General features: G+C 45.9%; 4 protein-coding genes across 4 annotated transcripts in view; 1 reads left to right on the forward strand and 3 right to left on the reverse strand.

The window, feature by feature from the left end:
- PSMB2 (proteasome 20S subunit beta 2) overlaps nt 1-16,539 on the reverse strand; it is an 82,910-nt gene extending 66,371 nt beyond the window's left edge. Inside the window, exon 1 of the mRNA XM_069875402.1 lies at nt 16,533-16,539. The gene's annotated coding sequence lies outside the window, so the exon portion shown is untranslated. The remainder of the gene's footprint in view (nt 1-16,532) is intronic.
- Nucleotides 1-18,606, reverse strand: CLSPN (claspin). The gene is made up of 27 exons (XM_069875578.1): nt 18,344-18,606; nt 16,304-16,797; nt 15,319-15,548; nt 14,117-14,252; nt 13,083-13,546; nt 12,258-12,422; nt 12,068-12,154; nt 11,768-11,840; nt 11,210-11,318; nt 9,994-10,550; nt 8,812-9,003; nt 7,726-7,907; nt 7,137-7,357; nt 6,776-6,840; nt 6,250-6,455; nt 5,614-5,774; nt 5,291-5,517; nt 5,095-5,209; nt 4,443-4,524; nt 4,021-4,115; nt 3,323-3,487; nt 3,110-3,231; nt 2,763-2,890; nt 2,490-2,595; nt 1,755-1,837; nt 1,399-1,560; nt 1-1,199 (listed from the first exon to the last, which is right to left on the reverse strand). The coding sequence occupies exons 1-27, from the start codon at nt 18,604-18,606 to the stop codon at nt 1,086-1,088; spliced, it is 5,004 nt and encodes a 1,667-aa protein (XP_069731679.1). The 3' UTR covers nt 1-1,085.
- The window catches only part of C23H1orf216 (chromosome 23 C1orf216 homolog), a 281,686-nt gene that overhangs the window by 21,056 nt on the left and 239,754 nt on the right, over nt 1-20,876 (reverse strand). The gene's annotated exons all lie outside the window — the stretch shown is intronic.
- The window catches only part of LOC138730290 (protein argonaute-4), a 16,729-nt gene continuing 14,161 nt past the window's right edge, over nt 18,309-20,876 (forward strand). Inside the window, exon 1 of the mRNA XM_069875345.1 lies at nt 18,309-18,713. Coding sequence (XP_069731446.1) covers nt 18,695-18,713 — 19 coding nt within the window. The 5' untranslated portion in view covers nt 18,309-18,694. The remainder of the gene's footprint in view (nt 18,714-20,876) is intronic.

Raw genomic sequence — 20,876 nt, forward strand, 5'->3', positions numbered from 1 at the left:
CATGTTTTATTGTAACATTGCGTACCAATTAGTACCAGAATTACTTATAAACATAATATACAGTAAAATATTTTACACGTAGCACACCAGGCGGATGCTTGTGATGTTACAACATTTACAGATGGGGATATTTCTCCAGCAGAGACCTGTGTGACACTTATCTGCTCTCTGCTTTAGCACATTCAACAAGTAATCAAACGTCAGAAGCGCTGTATGTTGTGTCTCAAATTTCTTCCACGCTATTTAGAATAGCTATGAATATAGTAGGGAACCATCAGAATTTCCTCATTCCGAGAAGGGCTTTCATTACCAGCTGTTCTAAAATGGATGATTTCTCTTGGATCAGTGCAGCTTGCACGAAAACACCGGAATGGATGATTTAAGTCTTCAGTTGGGTAAAAAAAACACCAAACAACTCCTCCTGCCCCCCAGCAAATTAAAAACCCTGGCACACCTTTTCCTTCTGTTATTCACATTCCTCCCTCTCCGCACGCACACATTCATACACACGTGTAAGAATATAAACAGCAATAAAAACTTGGAAAGAAATCCTTGTCATACTGCCTCATAAGAGGCTGGGACCTTCTTTAAAAGTACGTTTCAAGTATAAATTAGAGCTGCTTAAAATGTTAAGCTAATTAATGGTTAATATTAGAGAAAAGAAGACAGAGGAAGCCATAGCTTCCTGCAAGTGTAAACAGCAAACGTCCTGCCACAGTTAAGAGCTTTCTCCTTATCCCAAGTTGCAGAAATACCGTTTTCCTCGGTGCTTTAAGCTAAAGGCAGCATTTCTGCATCATCTCTGTCACAGAACAGTGAGTGGGGCAGAGTACAGTAGTGTGACTTTCCTTAATGCTTGGGAAAGGCCAAGTTACCATTTTGTTCCAAACCAAGCATGGATTTTGTGCTCTTAGTTGCCATGAAGCACTGAGAGAAAATCAAGAAGAATAAACAAGAGCATTGCCTGGACCTTGTGACATAAGTGGCAGCAGAGTGAACACACAGCAATGGGTTTTACCTTCCTGCAAAACCAACTGCAGTTGGCAAAGAGAGGAGATACAACCTCCAGCCCTAAGCTTGAACATTCAGCTTTCCAAGTACTGGAAGATGCTCCGGCTTTGACTGGTTTCCTCTGTGCTGTCCACCCTGGGCCGTTTGGCCAGAGATGTTATGGCTGCAGTAGTACCTCTTTTCTTCACCTACAGGGGAACAGGATACATTAGAATATACAACATCTACACAAAGCTTAAAATTCTGAGAGAATTATTTGGTGCAAGAGCACACACTAGGATACAGAGAGAACATCTGAAAGGGCAATGCTCTTTACATGGCAGCAGGTAGGGTCTGGCTGTTTAAATAATCCACGCAACTGGCAGCACATCGCACAAAAACCATTACCTGACGTTTTGCTTTCTCCTTTGCCTCTTCACTCTTGTCTGGAGAAAGCGTATGGAAGACAAAATTCCTTGAATTTCGAGGCGCATTTGGATTAAGATCTGACATCGCTGCTAGTTTCTGAAGGACAGCTTTAGGTCTGTTCAAGAGAGACCCATTTTTTATCTGAAGGACAAAAGAAACGCTGTGTTAAACCACTCACACAAAACTGCTCTTTCAGTAGGTTACTCTTAATAGAAAAGGCCACTCCCTACTAAAACATGGCTCACAAACCAGAAACAGCCAGAATCCAGGGCTGCCAACTGTGCTGTGTTCTACAGATGCAGCCTGGAAACAGCATTCCTGGAACCACTACCAACCTGGACATCGTTGGCGGGTCGGAATGTTTCAAAAGGGTTCCTGGGTAACAGAGCTGTGTCTTGAACCACCACTGCTGGGCTCGCTAGCGGAGACAGAGAGGGATTCATCATCAGGTTGCAAACTTCATTTGAAAGAATATAATCTGATATCAAACTGAAGAACTTGGAATTTAAACAGACAGTAAACACTTGGGGGGAAATCTACATCAAATTACACTGTGAGCCATATAACTGATAGAACCAATTGCTGGAGTCATCTATCGGTTAGAAAGGAAAATCTGGTTTTCAAACAGCTTTGCACATTTGGAGCCAATGTTTTTGCCCCAGTCAAGGAAAACTTAAGTTTATTTTCACTACATGACATAGTTTTTCTTTAAGTCACAGGTATTTGGAGAAGCCACAAGGCCAAATGTCACTTAGTCACTGTAGAGTTACAGCCTACTCTAGAACTTAAAGACAAGCAAATGAAGAATAAAGGACTAAAAAAATATATAGAGGAATTTATTTCCATTCTATAACATTTTTTTTTAAGAAGTAACACATTATTTTGTTAAGTAAATACACACAATTATTGTGAACTTTGCAGCTGCATGTTTTCAATGCGTTCATACTTCTAGATTTTCAAGTTCTGGGAGACATGAGCTCACGCTGCTTCACTGGAGACTACGAGAGATGACTGGAAGCTAAGCTTTCTTTCTCTTATTTGATTGCCACTTCAACAAAAAGCAAACTTACCTTTCTTCTGCAGGGACTTAGCAGTCACTTTTTTTGCCAGTTTCATGAACTGGCTGTCTTCACCGATTTCCTCCTCCTCCTCCTCCTGCTCTTTATTTTTTTCCTTCTGTAGCAGAGAGAAGGCACTTTGTAAAACTGAAAAAGTTCATACTAAGAATCCACATTTAATTCAATTACGAACAGTATTGTTTTCAGAGTTTAACTCATGGAGGTAACAACTTCACATCTAGCAATGGCAAAAACAGAGCAAGATGCCATTCTGGAAGCTATTACCTGCTCACGAAGCCACTGTTCTCGTTCAAATCGCTCTTTCCTCCACTTCACTTCTGTCTCATCAAACTGTTCGTTTTCATCATCGTTGTCTGAGTCTCTCTGGAACAAGTCAACCTGTGAAGCATAATCTAGACAAAGAAAGAAGTGATTAGCTATCCATTTTGAGAGGCATAAAAGATCAGAATGGTAAAAGAAAGAAAAACAAAACACACACACATCCCAAAATAAACAGAATGCCCCCAATCCAATTAATTTCTGGAAGACTTGGTCCTCAGCAGTCCTGTAGAAAGTAATTTCATACACACACATACACACACACAGTTGTTCACCCCCATCTATTAAGGCACCTATGTTTTTCCATCTGAATCTTCTCATTCTGCCAGGGCCGTCGCTGTGCAGGTCACCATCGATGAGGTATCGCTCTTGGTACAGGCGTAACTGGCGCTTGTCATCATCAAGCATTGCCTTCCTACCAACACAGAAAAAAGAAAGGTTAGTCCAGGTTATATCCAAGAGCCACGACTTCACGTACAAAAATATATACTGATGCCATCACTCACATGTGTAATTTCTGTATTTGATTTTCTAACTCGACGTCATTAGGGAGTTCCTCGTCATTAATCTCTTCTTCATACTCATTCAGGTCTTCACTGTCATATTCATCCTCACTTCCCACATCGCTCCCAGACAGCTCTGCCTCATCTTCCATGAAATCCTGCAATTTTCTATAAAAGAACAGTAAGAGTTCGCTTTAGTAGAACAATAATCACCACGGAAACCCTCTGAAAGCAAGATTCATCTTTGGACACCTAGTCTAAATGGGAAATTACATTAATCTTTAATTTTTGAAAAGACTAAATAATTTTGGTCAAAAAAAAATGCTGCAATGCTGTCACGTCGGCCTTTTGACATTCATCTATAATGAACAGAAATCCTCCAGAGACCACCAGCAACAGAGTTAACTTATGCAACATGACAGCATCGAAGCAAAGAAACAACCAGAGCCAACGCTATAGAATCATGGAATGGTTTGGGTTGGAAGGGACCTCAAAGCCCATCCAGCTCCACCCCTGCCATGGGCAGAGACACCTCCCACTGGAGTCTCCCCACTATATAAATATATATTTTTATATATATATATATATATATATATATATATATCTCCAGTGGTGGAGAGGGAAGCATAACAGACTAAATTGCTAGTGCTGCTAATATTCTATTCTGTCTGGCAATTAAGATACAAAAACCATGTACTTACAGCTTTTTCTTCAAGCCCTGTCTATGTCTCAGCAGTTCTTCTTCCTCATCACTAATTTCTGCTTCTTCAGGATCACTGTCTCCACTTTTTTCATCCTGTCAAAGAGGAAGTTGTCAGAAATTAATGGATTTCCAAAAGCAGATTGCTTTGTATTGACAGCTTCTTCTGTTCTTTGGTCAATAAATACAGACTAAAACCCCATGGCGTTTTCAGAGCAATTGCTACACTAAGATGCTCTGTTGAGGATACTGTAATGCTAAAGCGGGCATTTTAAATAACCCGAACATCGCTCTTAGAAATATTTTAGTAACTTGTTCTGGAAGTCACAATACTTTGCATTGATGGTTATATTAAAAAACTAAGTAGATAAATGGAGTTCTCAGAGAACGCCGTAGCAGTTGCCTCACTCCATCAGCTTGTACCTCTTCACTATCGAAGGCATTGTCGTCTGCTACCAGCTGAAAATCACCCAGTTCTTCTTGCTCCTCCTCTTCTTCCTCTTCCCTATGGGAAAAGAGAAGGAAAGAAATGCATGTTTTCATTTCACCTCCAATGATGGCTTTGCAATAACTAAGGGGAAGACCTTAGACCTTCACTTACAGAAACGATGGGACAAGTATTAAATACTGAGATTGTTCCCCTCTAAAATTCATCCTGGATCCTCCTAACACTGCCATTTATTAAGCCTCATTATCCTTCTGTCAGGCAGCCATATGTCTTTACAGTTGAACCAGTGGTGAAAACCCAGCTTCTGTTTGGTTATGGTTCCTGTAGTTTGGAAACAGCCCAGAGCAGAACCCAGAATTCCTGTATTCCAGCGCTGTTTTCTCAGTCTGACGACAGTACTTCGGCACTACTTTCACCATTAGTGAAAGACAAAGAAGAATTTCCCTTCAGAGCTGTAGATTTTATTGTGATTGCTGAGCAATCGGCAGTATTCTTCCCTTCACCCCCAAAAAGCAGCACACTTTTGCTTACAGCATTTTGAATGGATGTCAAACAAGAAAACACGTCAAGAGTGAAACAAGACAATTACCACTATAAGCTGTAAATTTTAGGAAGAATAGTACTAACTTGTCTGTGGGAAAAGAGCCAGAACAAAGCGCAAGAGCTTCTGCCATTGGATCTTCTATGTCACTGTCTTTTTCTGCCTTGGAAGATACTGAAGACACCCAAGTTGGAGAACCTGCTGTGAAAAGTAATAAGATGGCAATTTATTAGATGGATGCTTCTACTCCAGGAACATCAGACAATAGAATTGAGGACATACTCTGAGACACGAATTTTCCAGAGCAAAGATTGAGCAACTCTTCCATATTCTGCTTTTTGCTGCTGCTGGTATTCGGCTGATGTTCGGTTTGACTGCTAAACTGCCCAGAACACAAGTCCAGCAGCTCATCCATATTGGCATCCATCGCATTTTCATCCATACTGGCCAGGGTAAGCGGATGCTTTGAGGACTGGTATTTATTCCTATGTTGTCCAACATTCAAGAACCTGAAAGAAAGTCTGTAATCAGAAAAATCTTGCTGGTCTTTATGTGCTAGTCCTGTTAAAGGGCACAAAACACCATCCTTTACATCTATTCCTCACCCATCTGCGTCAAGGAGCTGGCTCTGAGTATCATCTTCCAGAGAAAATTGGAAGTGTGACTCCCCAGCCCCTGGAAATAAGCTCTTTGGCTCAGGAGAAGCATTGTACAGGTCCTGGGAATCTTCTATGGGAAGAGAGGGCTCGGACGTCTTTCCTGAGCTCTAGCCAAAGGAACATAAGAACATACAAGTTAGTTCTTTTGCAATCCTAGAAGCCAAAGCAAGAACGAGATAAAACATTTAAGCTTTTAAGTTTTAAAGGGTGAACACTGTGCAGTTTCAAGTATGTCCACACTGCACTGATAAATCATAGGAGCTCACTGACATCAGATGTTGCGAAGCCCCTGTAATATGCTTCAAAAAATATTTACATATTTTAGATATCAAAATCAGATTATAGCATCTTTTCTTTAATGTTTTAGGACACTATTTTTTATGTCTTTTTTTATCCACTGCAGCACGGAAACATCTTAAACTCCAGGGACAGATCACTTTTCTGAAATTGAACTCACATAAAAGCATTTGGCAGGATGCCTCCTGGTGTGATAGTTTTGATAGACAGGACAGTCAGGATAAAATACATTTATTCACTGCCCCCTACGTTAATATACAATGGGAATAGGACTGAGAACCCTACCTTGGAAGCAGAGCTGATAAAGCTTGTTTTGAAGAAACCTGGGGAAGGTGACCTGAAACCTCCTGCTGCGGATAAGAAGTTCCCTCCCCGCGACAGCTGTTTGTTATAGGGCTGGTATGATGGAATCATGGAACCAATCAACTCAAAACTGCTGTTATGGCTGTTCTCTTTCGCTGGTGTCGGTAGAGAAAATGAATCATCATCCTCTGAAAATGAAAAAGTTAAATACAGTGCTTAACTTTTTTTTGTGATCCAAGAAAACCTCAGGATACTGTTCAGCAACACTGACACCTTGTGAAAAATTCCTTATTTTGTGCTCACATTGGATTTCCTTCTTCACAGAGGATCCGTATCGCACTGTTTTACTTGATTTCATCTTATTGGTTTCTGATTGTTTCTAGATTTTTTTCAGTATCACTTTGAATTTTATTTTCCTCTGTTTTTTCAAGACTTCCTATTCTTTGTATCAGTCTAATCGTATGCCATGTGAAAAAAAATGCTTGCCGCAGTAACAGTTCTACTTTACCTGACTTGGCAGGTCCTTTATCTGCAGCTTCTTCCATTTCCAGTTTCTCATCAGGAAGAGAATATCTGCAATTCATTAAATAAGATGAATTTGCTAAAATATACAAGATGTATTGCTTTTCCAAGACAAATCTAGTTGCAAAATACAAGCTAATGCAGAAAAAAACACCTGATGTGCTTAGATTAAGAAACAGATTATTCTACTAAACAACATTTACAGTCATTAAGTTTTTTTAAAGATAATATATATGAAATAAACCAGAATATACACTTACAAAAAAAAACTTTAAATCAAAACATCTACATGTATTGATCATACTTAACACTGCTCAGGCACCATTTTTAAAGTTTGGTTTATTTACCCCATTTTTGAGGAGCTGTCCTTAAAAAGCATCAGTGTAGACTCTGTCGAAGGCAGCTTGGGGACAGAATCACAGTGCACAGATTTCTCCAGTTTTTCTCCATCAATTGATTCTTTGTCGGTTTCTTTATCACCATCTCCAACACGTTTCTCTTCGATATCTTCGACATCTTCATTATCTTCATTATCTTCCTCTGCTTCATCCAGCAGAAATTCCACGTTCTAAAAAACATCCCCAAACAGAGAAACGGTGATTATTGCTTTGACCTGTTGAGTTCTTTGCACGCTTTTAAGGAAAAGGCTTTAACAGAGGATGAAGCTGAGCGATGTTCACAGTTCCTATGTGCACCTACTCCACTCTGAGGCAACTGACACAGAGACACTTGAAAGAGCGAAGCTATTCTGATTCTTTCTGACAAGGAAACGCCAAGGCAAACCCCATAAGAGGCGGGCAACCTCAGCTTGTCCCTGCCAGCAACGAGCCAAGGATGTATCTAAAGAGAAAGTGCCATACAGGAGTCTGATTTCATTGTGGAGAGGCCACAGAATTGAGCAGCTGACCAGGCTATGCAAACATATTGCATACAGACCTCATGATTGTCTTCTTCCTCTTCCTCAGATTCATCTGTCATCTCTTCTTCCTCCTCCTCCTCTTCCTCCAACATGTCCTCGTTATCCAGTTTAAACAGCGCTTGCCGCTTTTGGCGCTCCTCGGTCCTGCGGAGCTTCATGGCCTCCTGCAGTTTAGCCTTCAGTGCTTGCAGCTTTTCACCTGAACAGAAACGAATAAACGAACACATTAGAGGGACTACGGTGAATCCTGAACGTCACTGCCTTCGAGCGTCCAATCTAAAATAACTACACATGAACAGGGGATTAAAACATTGCCTGTTCGTTATTGTTTTTTATGAACTGATCTGCAGCTCTAAGAGCCAGAGCAGTCAGTCTGAATGAGCTCAGTTTGGAGAAACTGCACAATCTCTTGAATTCTCAGATTCCTCATTATGCATAAATGCCCCCAGTGCAGAGCTGTGAATGAGAATAGGGTTTGTCTTTCCACCACGTCTTTTGGGAACAAGAACATCCAAACTGCCATGAGCAGGTGTGCTACAGCACAGAAAATAATTAAGAACAGCTAAAAATAACACGTGCCCACAGAACCAGTCAAATAATCAATTTATTTTAATGGATACTATGAGAGTCAAATTCCATACATACTTCTGTTTGCAGGTACAAGCAATTTTATTAGAAACTACAATATGGAAATAAAGAAGGACAAGAGATCTAATAAACAGTAATGGTTCACAAGAACCCCGAGAATTATGTTCAGAGGGTTGATGGAAAACAACACTGCAGACAGATGTTTATACAAACTTTGGTACAGACGGGGAGAAAACCAGAGAACTGACTGAGGCTGCTCTGCTCTGGCCAGTACCCTTTAAGAGGTCTGTCAAGGTTGTTTTTTCAAACAGGGCTATCCCTTAGATCATAGAATCACCAGGTTGGAAGAGACCCACCGGATCATTCCTATCAAACACTAAACACACACACACCAATTTTACACACAAAGATCCCTTCTGTATTCCCCAGGGCAGCACAGGGAAAAGGGGAATGAGAGAGAAAAAAGACAAAGTGTTTCCCAATTCAGTCATCATCACTTCTTCTCCCCGACCAACCTGGCTTCGTGTGGACCACTTCATCCAGGCTCTCTGCAGCTAACACTGCGGGTACCACATCTGCTTTCAGCTCCTCCTTCCCCTCGGATGTGGTCTCCTTACGAATAATGTTCATGTTTATGGTCCGTTCGACGGCAGGTTTTGATGTTTGAAGAGTGTGCTTCAAGAAACGTGCTTTCAAGGCTTCTAATTCTTTAAATACATATTAATTAAACTTCACAATGCAGATTAAATTGACAGCATTTAAAAGCACTGAGCGTTATATCAACAGTAGGTCTCGAGAATTTTTTTCAAAGTTAATTAAAAACTCTAAATCTTTAATTGTAAAATATTTACAAGACTATATATAAGAAAGCAATAAAATTCCACTGTATGTTTTGCTGTTATTTGTATTTAATTGATATTAACTAATACACCTTACCATTGATTATGATTTATCCAAAAGACCTCAATTCCCTGCCAGCCCAGCCTTCCAGCACCAGGCAGTTCTAAACTCCTGTTCACACACCTGTCCAACCCCTGGCTGAGGGCAGGTAAAAGCACCTTTCCTCAGCAGAGATGGATTTCCTGCATGCATGGAAGTGGGATCCAATCCAAACACCATCTTAATACTTTCTAATGCATAATAAATTTAACAGAATTATGGAATTGCCTAATCACTCGCAATCTTTCCCCAAAACGAGGTCAACTATTTAATATTGACGACAGTTGTTCAAACTCCAGTACCTAGAAGACACTCAAATCATTCCTGCTACAAAAGTAAGTTTTTGGTTGCTATCCTGCCTTGCCTTTTAACAAAATCAGTGGTAAACCTTGTAGAACACCAGTCAGTTTTGTTTCCAGACGATTACTGCACACCTCAGTTTGAATCAAGTTGAAAACAGTGCTCCCTTGTGCTTTAAGTACCAACATAACCCAGTGCAGCCAAAGGGAAGTAACTCATTCATCATTCAATAGTTATCACTGAGCTTGCCTTCCAGCTTTCCGATATTAAGGATTTGGAGTGTCCCTTTTAAACATCAGCTGAAAGAAAATAGGTACCAACATTAAGCAGAAAATCTGTAGCAGTGAAAGACCATACCTGATTGCTCTATCCCTTTACACATCTCTCCAAGATTTTCCAGTTAGAGATTAACTCTGCTTCCTTGGGCAGACGTGACAAGATTACAACATAAACAATACCTTTATTTGAATCGGACTCATCGAGGTTTATAAAGGACTCATCGCCAGAGCAGATTCTTGGCTTGATGGACAGGTCTATTCCCAGTTCTCGAAGTTTATCCAGCTTGGACTTCCTCACTTTCTCAGGTTGTGCCACCACTCCAGGCTCCACTTGTTGATTGTTTTTTTCACATTCCAGGTCTGGTGCCATTTGGTCTCTTTGCTCGAGGACATCTCCTCCAGCTGCCACAGGAATCTCATTCTCTCTTTGTTCACTAAACTCAGTGCTTTGGAGGTCAGAGCACTGCTCTTCTCTTGTGTTATTATCGGCTGTTACAGCCTTAACTGTATGAGAATCACCCGTGTCCTGCCTGGGCTTTTCAGCAGAGTCTTCTGTCAAGTTCTTCCCTGCATCAGCAGGAGCCTTGCTCACAGCAGCATTAACATCTTGGCCAAGGCTCGTTTCTGGTTCGTTTGCTGCTGACTGATCACCCTCTACTCGCCCATCCCTGGGATCTGACCTCAAGTTCGTAGTGCCTGTGGGTTCTTCACTTAAGGGCAGCTGGTATTTGGTGGACCTAACAAAGGCAGAAAGGCATCTATCACTCAGGTTTAATGTGAAAGGGCAGAAGAGGCAAGAACAAACTCAGAGTAAACAAAACACTAATTATTGTAATTGATGTGTAGAATGAGGTGAAGGACAGAAGCCTGGAAAGCTTCACTTCGAGGAGATAAGGAAGCTGCAGTGTAAAGAGTTTGTACTAGTTAGTTACATGCTACATTATAAAATCCCCGAGAGATCTCATGACAACAGTAGCTTAAGTATTTGACTACGCATTACTCGAAAGCAGAAACATTTTAAGTGAATGCTGTGGTCTGGTCTAAACCACATTAAAGTAACTTTGCATGAGCATGTTCCTTCATCAGGAGTTACTGCTAGGTCCTAATTACTTCAATGGAATGATGGAGTTGAGTGCAGCATTGCTCTATGCTAACAGCAGCGTATTCTTCATTTCCAGCTGCTCATGGAATTGAAGGAGCCCAAAAATGTTTCTTAACAAAACCTTCCAGGCAAAGCAACAGCAAAAATCAAACCACAAACAGGATGTGACTGTATGCTGAGCAGTGTGTGCGTCACACCACGCCTACAGCACGCAGAAGTCTAGTGATCCTCAAAGGCAAAGCTGGGAGAGCCTCAAAATGTATGAAGAGGTATGAGAAAGGTTTAAGTCCTTACTTCAGCAACGCCATGGCATTTCCTTGGCATAGAGGCCGAGGCCTACGCTTGAAGAAGTCATGAATGCTTTTGGTCTCAGGCACGTGGTATGGGAGAGACACAGACGATTCTGCCAGAGAAGGGAGACAAAAGAAAACATAAAAACCTCATCCAAGGCGTTTATTTGTTATCTCTGAAATTCAAGGAAGCTTAACCCAAGTATTTCACAGCAGAGACACCTGACCAGGCACAAACAGTTCAAACGTGAATACAGCAAACACTGCTCTTTGGGAAAGAGTTCCAACAGCAACAATCTTGAAGATAAAATTTGCAACGTGGCCATGGATTCATCAGGAAATGAACCGTGATGTTAATACCAGAATTGCGGGACCAGTTTTTCCATTATTCCATGCCTATCAAACTAAGTATTCCGATAACTTTACACAAGTTTACAGGGCTCAAGTGTTTGCACAATGATTTTTCTTCATTAGTTACAAAGATATCTTGTAACAGGTCCTTGAACAAAAGTGGTCTCACACCCTTCAACCTTCATACAAGGTAAAAGAATTTAAGTTTTACCTCTAATAAGTCGTTGGGTCTCACTATGAAGTTGTTTAATGGCTTCTTTACTTAACCTTGCTGCTTTCCGCTCCTTAAAAAAAGAAAAGGAAGGTTCTGAAGGCAGAAAACAAAATATGGGTCTCTTACCTACACTTTCTAAATAGCTTATTTCCCCCTTTGAAAAAGAAATAAGTCAGAATAAAGTAGCCAGTTAAAAAATGAAGACAGCAAATCAATAAAAGCTTGGAAGAGTGTGCACATAAAGAACATTTGCATTACTACAACAAACAGAGAGCTTTAAAAAGAAGAATACTTCACCTTCCTCTTTGGTTCTTTTAATGCAGGTTCCTCATCCTCATCAAGTACATTCTTGTAGCCCTCATCCTCAGAAAATCGTTCTTTGTTCTACAGTGCATAAAGAGAGATTCAGATTTGTCCTGATACACAGGGAAAAAAATCCAGAAGAATAATTGTACAGAATCATCATTGTATAACTATCAAATATTACCTTGTACTTTTTTATTTTGTTCTTCACTGCCGCTCGTATCGATTCTAGTGACTCCTCATCCTCTGGGGGGCAATCATTTTCCTCTTCTAAGCCATTATCAAAAAGGTCTTTGTCATCAAGAAGACATCCGCTGTCATTAAATGGAAACCTCTTGCCATCAGCTACCTGCTTGCCATAAGAATAAAGGGTTTGGTTCCCTTTCTGTTCTTGGACTTTAGGATTACTGTCAAAAGGTCTTGATAAATGAAGTTAAAAAAGTATATGCCATCTCTAATCTGGCATCTTTTGTGTCCTGCAAACCTACATCTACTGCAAAGTTGATAATGTAATTCACGGAGCAGTCTTCTCTGTGTCTAAGATAAGTAGGGAATTTCAATAATCACTGAAGACCAAAACAGCTCAGAGAGAATAAATTGACACTTGAAATACACATCTTATAGTGACAATGCACAACCTCCCAAGCAGCCATTTACAGAGACCACAATTCCAACCTGAAAGTAGCCCAGATTCCTGCAGAAACCAGCACAGCGACATAGACAGAAGCTGCAATTTCCATCAAAGCTGTTTGTGCACATAACAAATCCACAACAAACCCCAAGGATTCCTGGCTTAACATATGCTGATGTTAAACCATCAAGGGTTCAGGTTTATCCCCTCTTTGCAAGCGAAACCTGGTGGCCTTATCTGGTGATCCCTGTGGATTCCATGCCTGCTGTGGGAATGTGGACACCAGCAACGCTGAAGCACCTACGCCTAGTAACCAAATGCAGTGATAAATTTAACTTAGTTGAGAAAACATCTGAGATCCTCAGCCAAAATACATACCTCTGCCTTCGGTTTCTTCTCTTTTTTCAGCTCCTTAGGGGACTCAATTCTTTTCTCCTTCTCCTTTTTTCTTCTTGATTTTCCCACAGCCTTTTTTACCGTGTCTTCTTCAAAATCAGGTTTACGTTGTTTATGTTTTCTGTACTTTTTCCCAGATTTTAGGGGGCTCTGCTCTTCCAACTCACCCTCAGGCAAGCCAGATTTTCTGCTTTCTTCAAGGTCTTCAATCTGCAGTTGGTCATCAGCATCACTGTCATCACTGTCAAGTGGACCTTGACGAACCCGATGAGTTTTCTGGTTCCTCGGCACAGGAATGTTCTCTTTTTCCTCTTCATTTTCCTTGTCTGCACCCAGAGTTTCATTCTGCACAGAAGAGCTGCCATCCTCTCCATCTTCGCTCTCGCTGTCCTGAAACACCTTCTTGCTTTTTGCCCTTTTACGTACAAAAATCTCCTCCTCTGAATCTGACAAAATACATTAGAAGAAATTATATGTGCTATGGAGTGGAAAATTCTCACTAACTACTAAATCCTAACTAACATTCAGTTACACATGGAATTACATATCTGTTAAATTCCACAAATGTCAACATTGAGAGCAAATCAGCTCAAAATCAAGTTTTCAAAATCCATTTCTCCCTGTAGCAGTCAATTTTTTGACCAAAAATGATGTTATAGATTTTCAGTCTTTAAAAAATAGGCAAAGCTGAAAATCCTTTGCTGATGCATTAGTGACTTGTCTTGAAATAGTAACAAAACCCACAGTAAGTAACTACTTAAGTAGACAGATTAAGCAAATAATAAAAACAAAGGAAATAAGCAATTAAGACACTCGCATCCACTTACTATTTCCCTCTCTGTACCTCAAGAACTGCTTTTCAGAGATTTACAAGTTTCTGGCCTCATTCTGAGCAACAAAAAAAGCTTGGATTCTTAAAGGTCACGCAAGGACAATTTCCTAGAAGCATGTTTAGAGAGAAAAATCCCCGCCTTGAAAGCAGCATCACCAGGCACAACCCAGGGCATTTCACAGACCTCTGTCATCAGTAGACGCCGCTCCCTTGCTGAGGTGACCCGGCGAGGCCACTTCACAGCTGCCCTGTCCGCTGTCACTGTTGCTGTCACTGTCATGGGCTTTCGGAGAGTCTCGATGCAAATCTTCCAATGGAAGCTAGAAAGCAAAACAGGGTTTTCCTTGCTATGGTCAGTGGTTTTATATAGTAAAAACCCTTGGGCTTGAACCTCGTACCAAACCCTGACTAACCCCTTACACTCAAGTATATAAATATAGATTTCTGATATGTTTTAAGGATTAATTGGTATTTACGTGAAGGGAGACTGCAGTACATCAACTTTCATTAGTGTTTAAAGGTGAGCTTTAAAAGAGAATCAATGTACTGGCTGATCTCCACAGCTTATTATTCATTGAATCATGGAACAGTTTGGGTTGGAAGGAACCTCAAAGCCCTCCTGCCCTGGGCAGGGACACCTCCCACTGGATCAGGGGCTCCAAGCCCCATCTAACCTGGACTTGAACCCCTCCAGGGATGGGGCAGCCACCACTGCTCTGGGCAACCTGGGCCAGGGCCTCCCCACCCTCACAGCAAAACATTTCTTCCTAAGATCTCATCTCAATCTCCTCTCTTGCAGCTGAAAAACATCCCCTCTTTGTCCTGCCCCTTCCCTCCCTGATCCAGAGCCCCTCCTCAGCTTTCTTGGAGCCCCTTTTCATAGTGGAAGGTCACTAGAAGGTCTCCTTGGAGCCTTCTCCAGGCTGAACAACCCCAACTCTCTCAGCCTGTGCTTGTACAGGAGGTGCTCCAACCCTTGGATAATCTCCGTGGCCTCCTCTGGACTCGCTTCAACACCTCCATGTCCTTCATGTGCTGAGGACTGCAGCTGCACCTCCTAAAACTTGTTCTCCAGCCCACTGCCTGGCTTCTCTGATGCGCTCCAACACCTCAACGTCCTTCTTGCAGTGAGAAACCGAACCCAGGATCCAAGGTGTCCGAAGGAGGAGCTGGCTCCCCGCCAGCACACAACAAAGCACCTACAGTTAATATTGCTCGTTTCCTTGACTTTCATCCACATCCCTCCCAAAATCCTACACTACACAGGGCTCCAGGCAAGGCCTCACCAGAGTGGACCAGAGGGGGAGAATCCCCTCATTTAGACTCCTCAGAATGAAAACCATAACGAGAACCATAAAACTTTATTCTCTCGCATCTGCGTTTCACCTCAATCAAGTAAAGGAGGCAGAAAGACCCCCCCCTGGGGAGGGTCCTTAGAAAGGCGAGGTGCCCAAGCCTGGGGGGACACCCCCCCCCGTGATGTCCTGGGACACCCTCCCCACCGAACCCCCCGCACCCCCCCGAGGCCTCGGGAAGAGGAGGGATGGAAGGAGAGCGGCCCCGGCCCAGGCCCCGCGCTCCCATCGCGCCCCGCAGGCGGGAGGGAAACCCGCTGCCTGCCGGGAATCGTAGTCAGAGAAGAAGAGACTCGCTAGGCTGGGAGAGACCCACCGGGTCAGAGTCCAACCGTTCCTACCTGCCGCTAAACCGCGTCCCTGAGCGCCTCGTCTACCCGCCTTTTAAACCCCTCCAGGGATGGGGATCACACCACCCCCCTGGGCAGCCTCTGCCAGTGCCCAATGACCCTTTCCGTGAAAAATTTTTTCCTGATGTCCAGCCTGAACCTCCCCTGGTGGAGCCTGAGGCCATTCCCTCTCGTCCTGTCCCCTGTCCCTTGGGAGAAGGGCCCAGCTCCCTCCTCTCCACAACCTCCTCTCAGGGAGTTGCAGAGAGCAATGAGGTCTCCCCTCAGCCTCCTCTTCTCCAGGATAAACACCCCCAGCTCTCTCAGCTGATTCTCTTGTTCTCCAGCCCCTTCACCAGCTTTGTTGCTCTTCTCTGGACTCGCTCCAGAGCCTCAACATCCTTCTTGGGGTGAGGGGCCCAGAACTGACCCCAGGATTCGAGAAGCGGTCTCACCAGTGCTGAGTCCAGAGGGAGAAGAACCTCCCTGGCCCTGCTGGCCACGCCGTTTCTGATCCAAACCAAGATGCCATTGGCCTTCTTGGCCACCTGAGCCACTGCTGGCTCACGGTCAGTCGCTGTCAACCAACACCCCCAGTGCTGGAGGTCCTTCTCCTCCGGGCAGCTTTCTAGTCCCTCCCCCCCTAGTCTGTAGCTGCACAGGGCTGTTGTGCCCCAAGTGCAGGACCTAGTGTAAAAAAGTCGGAGCCCCGGGGCTGCAGGGCGGCTGAGGGGGCGCTGACACCACCACCGCGCCCGCTGCCCTCCCCGCCCCGAGGAACCACGAGAGCGCTGGCGGCTGCTGGTGCCCCCAGCCGCCCGGGTGCAGCGGGACTCACCTCGGCGGGGGCTGCCGCTGCCGCCATGGCCCCGTCCCGCCTCCGCCGCTCCCGCGCGTCGGAAACCGCTTCGACGCTTCGCGCGCAGCCGAGGACACACCCACGGCGCGGCCGCAGCCAATAGCAGCACAGATTTTTAGCGGAAGCCACGCCCACGGCGCGAGTGTAGCCAATGGTGGCTCGTATCTCAGCGGAAGCCACGCCCCTCCGCTTCTGATTGGTCGAGACTCCGCTATGGACACGCCTCCTTTCCCGGCTGGGCCAGTCACTGCGCGCGCTTGCGGCCGTGTGGGCGCGCCCTGCGGTGCGGGGCTGGGGGCCAAGAAGGCCAATGGCATCTTGGCTTGGATCAGAAACAGCGTGAACAGCAGAGCCAGGGAGGTTCTTCTCCCTCTGGACTCGGCACTGGTGAGACCGCTCCTCGAATCCTGGGGTCAGTTCCGGGCCCCTCACCACAAGAAGGATGTTGAGGCTCTGGAGCGAGTCCAGAGAAGAGCAACAAAGCTGGTGAGGGGAGTGGAGAACAAGAGGAGCAGCTGAGAGAGCTGGGGGTGTTTATCCTGGAGAAGAGGAGGCTGAGGGGAGACCTCATTGCTCTCTCCAACTCCCTGAAAGGAGGTTGTGGAGAGGAGGGAGCTGGGCTCTTCTCCCAAGGGACAGGGGACAGGACGAGAGGGAATGGCCTCAAGCTGCGCCCGGAGAGGTTCAGGCTGGACATCAGGAAAAAAATTTTCGTGGAACGGGTCATTGGGCAGTGTCCGAGGCTGCCCAGGGAGGTGGCAGAGTCGCCATCTTTGGGTGTTTAAAAGGCGGGTAGATGAGGTGCTCAGGGACATGGTTTAATGGCAGAGAGGAGTGGTTGAACTCGATGATCCAAGGCGACTTTTCCAACCTGGTGATTCTATGATTCTATAATGTGTGCGCAAAAGCCTTCTTGTTGCGATCGGGAGGATCATAGAATGGTTTGAGTTGGAAGGGACTTTATGGATCGTATAATTCCAACCCCGTGCCATGGGCAGGGAGCCCTCACTGGTTCCGATTGCTCCACGGCCCATCCAACCTGGCCTTCAACACCTCCAGGGATGAGGCAGCCACAACTTCACTGGGCAACACGTTCCAGTGCCTCCGCACTGTCATTGTGAAGAAATTTCTCCTTATGTCTAGTCTAAATCTGCCCCTCTCCAGTTTATACCCATGTCTCCTCATCTTATCACCACAAGCCTTTGTAAACAGCCCCTCCCCAGCTTCCTTGTAGCCTCCTCTGGGCCTGTTCCTACAGCTCCATCTCCTTCTTATGTTGAAGATTCCAGAACTGAACACGATACTCCAGATGAGGTGTCATAGGAGAGGAACAGAGGGGCAAGAGAGGACTAGAGGGGCACAAGGAGCGGGAAACCACCCTGGAGAGAGCCCTGGCTCTGCAGGAGACAAGGCTGAGGCTCAGGCCATGAAGGGTGACATTGCTTGGACCCATTATTAACACTGTGAAAGGGACAAAAAAGGTGGGAAGCCACTCTGGAGAGGGCACAGGCACTGCCTGAGGGAAGGCTATGGAGCACAACCTTAGCCCTGTCTTTGGATCCATTACTAACGCCGTGAAGGGGCGTCGCGCTTTATCATGGCGTGAAGGAGGGGAGGGGGGGAGACCAAAAGCGCGGGAAGGCGGGGCGGGAGGCGCCATCACCACCTGTTGCGGGGGGGGGGGGGGGGGGGGGTGCGCGCACGTCAGAGGGGGCGTGGCCTGGAGGGGTTATACTAAGGGGCGTGGCTTCGGGGGTGCGCGCGTCCGACGGAGGGGGCGTGGCTTGGCGCGTGCGGGCGCGCGCGCGCGAAAGAGCCGGTGGCGGCGGCGGTGGCGGCGCCGGGTAGCGTGGAGCGGGCGCGCCTGCCTTCCTCCTCCACCTCCTCCTCGTCCTATTTCTCTTCTTCCTCCTCTTCCTCCGGGGCGCGGCAGGTGCGCGCACGCCGGGTCGTGCTCAGCCTCGGCGGCGCCGCAGCGCGGGGATTGTTTGCGCCGCCGCTCCGGGAGGGGAAAGGAGGAGGAGGAGGAGGAGGAGGAGGAGAGGGGGTGGAAGCGAAGCACCGGGACCGCTCCCCGCTGCTTCCTCCTCTTCTTCTTCTTCCTCCCCCACCTCCTCCTCCTCCTCGCCATTCCCACCCCCGCAGCCAATATTCCCGAGATCAAGCGCTACGCGGCGGGGCCCGGGGCGGGCGGCGGGGATCGCAGCGAGGCCGCCGCGATGGAAGCGCTGGGACCCGGTGAGCAGGGCGGGCGAGGGTTGTGGGGGGGAGGGTGAGGGGTTGGCCGCAATCACCGGGCGGCGAGGGGGGAATCACGGGCCGTGTCAGCTCGGGGGAACGAGGCCTGTCCCCGCCGCTCGCTGCAGGCCGGGGCCCGGTGGCTGCGAGGCCCCGCAGCCGGTCGCTGCCGGCCCCAGGGCAGCGCCCGCAGCCCCTAAAGCCCCCGCTGATCGCCGGGGCTCCGTCCCCAGCCCGGTTTTGCCTTCCAGGGAGAGCGACGATGCCGGGAACACGCTCCCCCCCGCACGCCGGGCCTGTCAGCTGCGTGACAGCAAGTTTGATTGGTGACATTGAGGCGTTAGGAACAGTTTATGGGGATGCTTGGGGAAAATAACGGGCGGTTTTGTATTTATTTTAGCAAATTTTGGCTAAATAATGGTGTTGATTTGCCTGTAGTGTGTTCCTGCTTGTGATTATCCATCTGTCAGATGTCTGCAAGGTGTATTTCTTAACCTAAGTGGCCTCAAGCTCCACCAGGGGAGGTTTAGGCTGGACATTAGGAAAAAATTTTTCACAGAAGGGGTCACTGGGCACTGGCAGAGGCTGCCCAGGGAGGGGGTTGAGTCACCTTCCCTGGAGGGGTTTCAGGGGTGGGTGGACGAGGTGCTGAGAGACATGGGTTAGTGATTCATAGGAATAGTTGGACTCGATGATCCAGTGGGTCTCTTCCAACCTGGTGATTCTATGATCTTATCCATCAGGTTCCCAGTGAGGTTTCTAATAAGGTTCAGATTCATCGAGTTCCTGGTCAGATTCACATTAGTTATCAGGAAAAATTTCTTCACTGAAAGGGTTCTCGGGCATTGCAGAGGCTGCCCAGGGCAGTGGTGGAGACTCTGATCCTGGAGATATTTAAAAGCCAAGCAGACAAGGTGCTCAGGGATCTGGTTTAGTAGTGGACAGGTACGGTTGGACTTGATCTCAAAGATCTTTTCTAACCAAACAATTCTATGATTCTATGAACCTGTTGATCTAATTGACATCGTGGTGATTTTGGTGCAAAAGGGAATGGTTTTCGGCACAAAGTTGCGATTCCACAAGAACCAGGTTTTAAGATCGGGAGAGCTGATGTGGAGACACTGCTGCATGTGTATGATGAAGCGTGACTTCTCCAACTTCCAGCCGTAGGAGCAGATCCTCTTTTAGTTTTGTGAGACTGCTTCCTGTCTAAAGTTGAGGGTGCTCAGTCGTAATCGACACAGAGAAGGAGAAATTGAGAGGGTTAACGGCCCATGTAACCCTGGTCAGGCTGATCAGCTGAAAATCACTGGTACAGTCAGTGGGACTCAGCTTGGCTTATCCCTTTGGGAAATAACTTTAGAAAGGAGGAGGTGTAAGTTTTATCTCCTTTGATCAGAACTGGCTGAGGTCAGTGTTGCTGTGCCTGTTTACAGAACTTGTCAATACGAGAGAGGAAAACGGGTAAATATAGTTGTCACTTAATCTCTTGCAGGAGGTCAGTGCCTGCACTTACTTCAGGCTAATTAGCGCGGGATTAATGGATCATCTCTCCAGCATCCAAATAAGCGCAAGCAAACTTTGATTGCCCTTGGTGATTCACGCTTGTCAAGACAGTGGTTGCTTTGTGAAGTGTCGCCTGTGCCCCACAGCCGGTGTCACGATGGGTTTGGGAGCTCCTGGATGGATCGCAGGCGGTCAGGGATGTGCCGTGTGGGAGGTTGTGGCAGCTGACGTGTTGAGTGGGCTACAGCTGCTGACACGCTCCAAGTATTCCTTCTGCTTAAAAATATTGCAGGCTCGGTGTCCTCAAAGTCGTAATTTGAATTGGTAACGTGGATGGGTTATGAACCCAGCGTAAAAGGCTCCTTGGATTTGGTCCTGGGTTTAGTGTTAAGGTTTATTGCCACACCCTGAAGCGTAACCAAACTCGAGCTTCGTTCTCCCACAGCTGACCCACGTCTCTTCCCTCCTGGTATAAACTCTGAGCCTTCAACCTGAATGGGTACGGGCAGGCTGACACAGTCTGATGATACCAAATTTGCCCTACGTTTCATGATTACTTTCTTATTCCATTCTTGTACTGTATCTCCCTCTCCCTTGCTGCCCTACAAGAAGAAGGGAAGAAACTTTGATCTTGCTGAGCACTGGCAGATGCAGACA

Source organism: Phaenicophaeus curvirostris, chromosome 23, assembly GCF_032191515.1.
Source record: "Phaenicophaeus curvirostris isolate KB17595 chromosome 23, BPBGC_Pcur_1.0, whole genome shotgun sequence".
In the NCBI taxonomy this organism is placed as follows: domain Eukaryota; kingdom Metazoa; phylum Chordata; class Aves; order Cuculiformes; family Cuculidae; genus Phaenicophaeus; species Phaenicophaeus curvirostris.

Bases quoted from the DNA above. Each gene is read 5' to 3' on its own strand.
- CLSPN (XM_069875578.1), bottom strand. From the start codon at position 18,606: ATGGCGAGGAGGAGGAGGAGGTGGGGGAGGAAGAAGAAGAAGAGGAGG. The intron at 15,549-16,303 runs GTCCTGCACTTG...GATTCCCGGCAG, and splicing joins CTCCGACTTTTTTACACTAG to GCAGCGGGTTTCCCTCCCGC. The intron at 7,908-8,811 runs GTTGGTCGGGGA...GTTTCTGTTCAG, and splicing joins AGTGGTCCACACGAAGCCAG to GTGAAAAGCTGCAAGCACTG.